The following is a 4614-nucleotide window of genomic DNA, read 5'->3' on the forward strand; positions in this document are numbered from 1 at the left end:
TCTGCCCGGTGAAGGTGTCCCTGCCCATAGCAGGGGGCTTGGAACACTGTGGTCTTTAAGTTCCCTTCCCACCTGAACCATTCTGTAATTCTATGTCACATTAGGTGCAGAAAATCTCTCATAGTAAAAGGCACAAGCTGCTCTTTCATTTTGGTTGTGCAGAAAATAACTTCCTGCACACCTAAGAATGGCATCCTTTTTTTTCTTGAAGGAATCAGGCCCTAAGGTGATTGAAAAACCTGGAGAGCAAATTACCTCATTTCTAGAGGGCCTGTATTTTCCGAATAAAAGAAGCACAAGAAATTGGATTTATATTATTAATTTATTGTGATTCCATGAAACCCCCAGTAAAGGACAAAACTGACTGAGGTAGATGGCTGTCTTGGTAAAACCACAGCTTTTAACTTCAGAGTAGCACACACAGATTTCCTTGAGGAAAAGGTATTTTCTGGCTCAGTTACACCTGCATCTCTGGTAAAATGAGTCATTCATATCCACTTTAATTGGCAACACAGAATGTTCACACCATTCTTCCACTCCCCCCTCCCTCTCTGACCCTCATCTAGGACCATCATTCTCCCGGATTTATCTAGATGGGAGCAGAGCGCTTCTACAGCAGCTTTCCTCGGGCCAACATTCCCGTTACCTTCTCAGAAAACCAGAGAGTGGAAGAAAAAAAAATCCCCTCGGACTGATGCGAAACGAAGCAAAGCGATGCGGGAACTGAAGGGAGCCGCTGGCACCGGCAGCTCCCAGCGCCAGGGCACGGCCACAGCTCCGTCCCGCCACATCCGCGCCCCGGCGGGCTCGGGGTCCGTCGCCGGGGCGGGGGCTCTGCTCCCGCCGCCCCAAGCCCGGCATCGTTCCTGCCCCAAGCCCGGCACCGCTCCCGCCCCAAGCCCGCCATCGCCCCGGCCCCGGCCCGGCACCTCAGCCCTGCGGGCCCCACTGCGCCTGCGCGGCCCCGCCGCGGCTTGGGCGCGATGGCGCGGCCTGAGGGGCCCTCGACGCTGCCCGAGCCGCTGCGGCGGCGGCTCGTCTCCTTCAGCAGCTCCGTGTTCAGCGACAGCCACCGCACCGCGCTCGGCGACGGCCCCCGCGCCCCCCGGGCTTCCCGGGCTACCGCGCAGGTACAGCGCGGCCTCGGGCTGGCCGGGCGGGCGGCGGCGGCGGGCCCGGGGCTCTGCTGCGGAGCTGGGGCCGGGCCCGCCGGAGGCAGCGCCCGCAGTAGCTGCTGGGGCCTGCGGCTCTCTCTGTGTGCCCCCGGCCTGGCGGGGAGAGCGGTGGCTGCGGCCCAGCCCTCGCCCTGTTCAAACCTCTAGTGCGATAGTAGCCATGGCAGTGCACACGGTGCCGCCTGCGCACAGAGGCTGGCGTGATTTCAGCCCATAAATCCGTTCTAAGCCGATCGAATTAATCAACAAGACGTTCTTGTTTTAAGAGAGGAGTTCCCGCTTCCTTTGTGTAGTAACACTGCTAACGCTTACGAGTTTTTCGTTTCATTTATCAAACATTTCACCAATAGCTTCTATCTTTAGGGTTTTTTTATTTGACTTGCTGTGTGAAGAATGCTCCTGTGTTAACATCCAATTGCAAATTATTGGACATAGGGATTTCAAAAATTCAGTTTTACTCATACATATCTTGGGGAGTTGCTGTAGCAACAGCCATTGCAATACTGTCTGGCTTTTGCATTAATCTTAGCAATCCCAGCAAATAAGTATTAATTTAATTGAGGGATAGAAAAATTAATTAGAATTGGCTTATGTTGCTTAAACATTCATCCAAACACAGTTCTAGAACTTGCACAGAATTTATAAATATCCATGCCATGTCAAGGAAACCTTTAACATACCAAAACATTGTGATGACAATTGAAATTTGAACTCTTGGCTTCTTTGTTTTTAAGTAATTTTTTTCCTTAAGTCTGACCTTGTAGGTCTATTATAAAGTCATAAGTACAGAATTTACTGCCCACATGTTGGAGTTTGTGACTTCCTTTTCTCTACATTGAGTTATGTGATGCAGCTTGTCCTGTACCAGCCTGAAAAGATGAGATTTAGTTTGACACGTATTTTAAACTGTTATCTCTTAAGAATCAAATTACCATCCAAGTGTCTGTTTAAATAAAAGGTTGAAAATGAAGAGTGGGCCATGCAAGCCTGCTCTCTAGCAGCTCTCTTGAGCTAAGCCTTAGTCAGAGATGGTGGAGTAAGCTAAAAGCCACCAGGTAATCAACAATAGGACACTCCGCTTGATTATATAACTATATTATAAAAATACTCTGTCCCAGGAGCCAAAAGGTGCCTTGGATTCCAGGAAATTATGTAACTCCAGATAGGGTGTGAAGATTTCCTCTGGATAAACAAAAATATTTTTCTTAACATTTTATTTGACTGGGAAGAGTCAAATTACTGCCCTGCATGAAGCTAAGATGGAGTAGTATCCTTCTGTCATATTTACAGCTGGAGTGATAAAATCTTCTTTCTCTCTATACAGATTGTGAAATCCTTTCCAGTTTGCCACTGCAGATGTCCCTCTATTTCAATGTTTATTTCTTCCCGTTTTGGTGGCTCATCACAGTTGCCATCCTCTACATGAAGGTGAGAAGGAAGGAAAGTGCTGGTTTGTAAATGAATGTTACATCAAACACGTCCTAGTGTGGGATACAGCTCACTGGAGTTAGAGGTTTTTACACTGATTTGGGAATTCATGGACACTGGAGGTTCAGGAGTGTTTGAATGCCACTACTGTCAGCTGAGAGTAGCACAGAGCATCTTCATTTAATCACAGACACCACCACAGAAACTTCTACTTTCTTCTTCCCCTGCAGTATCCAGCCTTATCAGATTACTACAAGTTCATCCTGGTCACTGTCATGATCCTGGTCTCTCTGACAGAGCTCATTCGACTCTACCTGGGATATGTGGGCAATCTCCTGGAGAAAGTAAGTTACCAGATGGACACAGTAATTTCTGCAAGAATTTCTGCTTTTGGGAGTTGAGCATTAACTGGCAGACATTTTATTTAAGAGATTTAAGTTGAGGATATGGTTATTTCTCTTCAGTTGCACTCTGCATCTTCTATTCCCTTGGCATTGGCTTCCACTTAATTTTGTGAATTTCAAGTAGTTTTCTCTCAGAAGAGAGCTCTCTCACTCCCTAAAATTATTTTGTCAGAAAATACAAGTATTCTTAAAAACATCGGATATGGAAATATGAAGCCACCCCACTTTGCCTTTCCCCATTATGTGCTGGCTTTTGGAAAATTAAAAAGAAATGTGTTTTCTTCACAAGATTTTGGAATTTTTTCATCCCAGCTGTCAGGTTTTTAACAGGTGATGTCTCCCTGTTATAGGTCCCTGAGCTGGCTGGGTTTTGGCTCCTGACTCTCCTCCCGCAGTTGCCTATAATTCTCTTCTTGCTATTTAATGAAGGTCTGAAAATCCACTCTCTGGAGCGAGCCGTCCACATCATCTTCGCCGCCTTCCTCTCCTTCCAAGTTGTGGCGGCGTTTTTCGCCCTGAGAAGGATGGTGAACACTCTGGCCACTCGCTTCCGTCTCACTGAGTTCCACCGCCTGCAGGAGCAGCGCCCTGCGCCCGGCCTTTGCAGCCTGGCCACGGGCAGCGGCTCCCGGGGCTGGTAGGGCCGGAGATCCTGCCCCGAGCAGCCTGGCTGCAGGGAGCAGCTCCTGGGGCTGGTAGGGCCGGAGATCACACCCCGAGCAGCCTGGCTGGCAGCGGGGGACCTGTGGTTGGCGGAGATCACACCCCGAGCAGCCTGGCTGCAGGGAGCAGCTCCCGGGGCTGGTAGGGCCCCGAGGGCCTCAAGGGGTAACAGAGCCCGGCCCAGTGTGGCCACGGTTCTGTTTCCATTCTGCTGGGTCATTCTTTGCCTTCTTGCCTCAGAGGTATGAAAAAAATGGATCTCGCTCAAGAGCCAACATTAAACCTCAGAGGATGGAGCTCCTTTCTGCAAGGATAATCAAAGCCAATTGCATAACTGACCTGAGTGGAGTATTTGTGGACTGAGTGGATTTGGAGGGTTTTACAAAGTTGTGGCATTTTTAAAAAACCAGAAGCCTTTTTCCCCACTGTTTGCACAAAATTATTTTGTTTACAATAAAGCTTTTCTACACTTTTTTGTGTTGTTACCAGTTTTGTCTGTTTTCCAGATATGTTGCAGGTATTTAGTGTCTGACACCTTAGTTAGGAAAAAAATCCAACCCAAAACCAAACTGAAAACAAAAACCTCAAGAGATCTTGAGACTCAAAAAGAAGTTAATGAACAAAGAGTGCACTTTCAGAGATGGTCTTCCAGGTAATTCCAGCTCTTAGAAATTCCTCACTGCTATACTAGGCATGTAATTTCAAAGGTATTCATTCCACAAAACTCTTATGCTCATCTCCTTTGGCTTAGCTACAGTTCTAACTATCAAGTCAGAATGGTGCAATTTTCCCAGACAGAACACTAGCAAAATTATAGTCATTAAAAAAGCAGGTTTATGTCATTGAAAGGCAGAACCTGTTTTTCCCAAGCCAGGGGAAATACCAAGGTTCTCTCATTCCTGTTATGTGTATTAAATCTTAGCCTATCTTCTGCAATTTTGGTA

The 4614-nt window shown here is 47.5% G+C and overlaps 1 protein-coding gene across 1 annotated transcript; it reads left to right on the forward strand.

The window, feature by feature from the left end:
* The first annotated feature begins 951 nt into the window (after nucleotides 1-951).
* Nucleotides 952-4134, forward strand: TMEM17 (transmembrane protein 17). The gene is given in 6 exon segments (XM_030945794.1): nucleotides 952-1098; nucleotides 1101-1130; nucleotides 2500-2603; nucleotides 2834-2947; nucleotides 3358-3714; nucleotides 3766-4134. Coding segments are annotated over 5 exon segments (654 nt in total). The 5' UTR covers nucleotides 952-983; the 3' UTR covers nucleotides 3649-3714; nucleotides 3766-4134.
* The last annotated feature ends 480 nt before the right edge of the window (nucleotides 4135-4614 follow it).

The sequence above is a fragment of the Camarhynchus parvulus genome, chromosome 3, assembly GCF_901933205.1.
Source record: "Camarhynchus parvulus chromosome 3, STF_HiC, whole genome shotgun sequence".
In the NCBI taxonomy this organism is placed as follows: domain Eukaryota; kingdom Metazoa; phylum Chordata; class Aves; order Passeriformes; family Thraupidae; genus Camarhynchus; species Camarhynchus parvulus.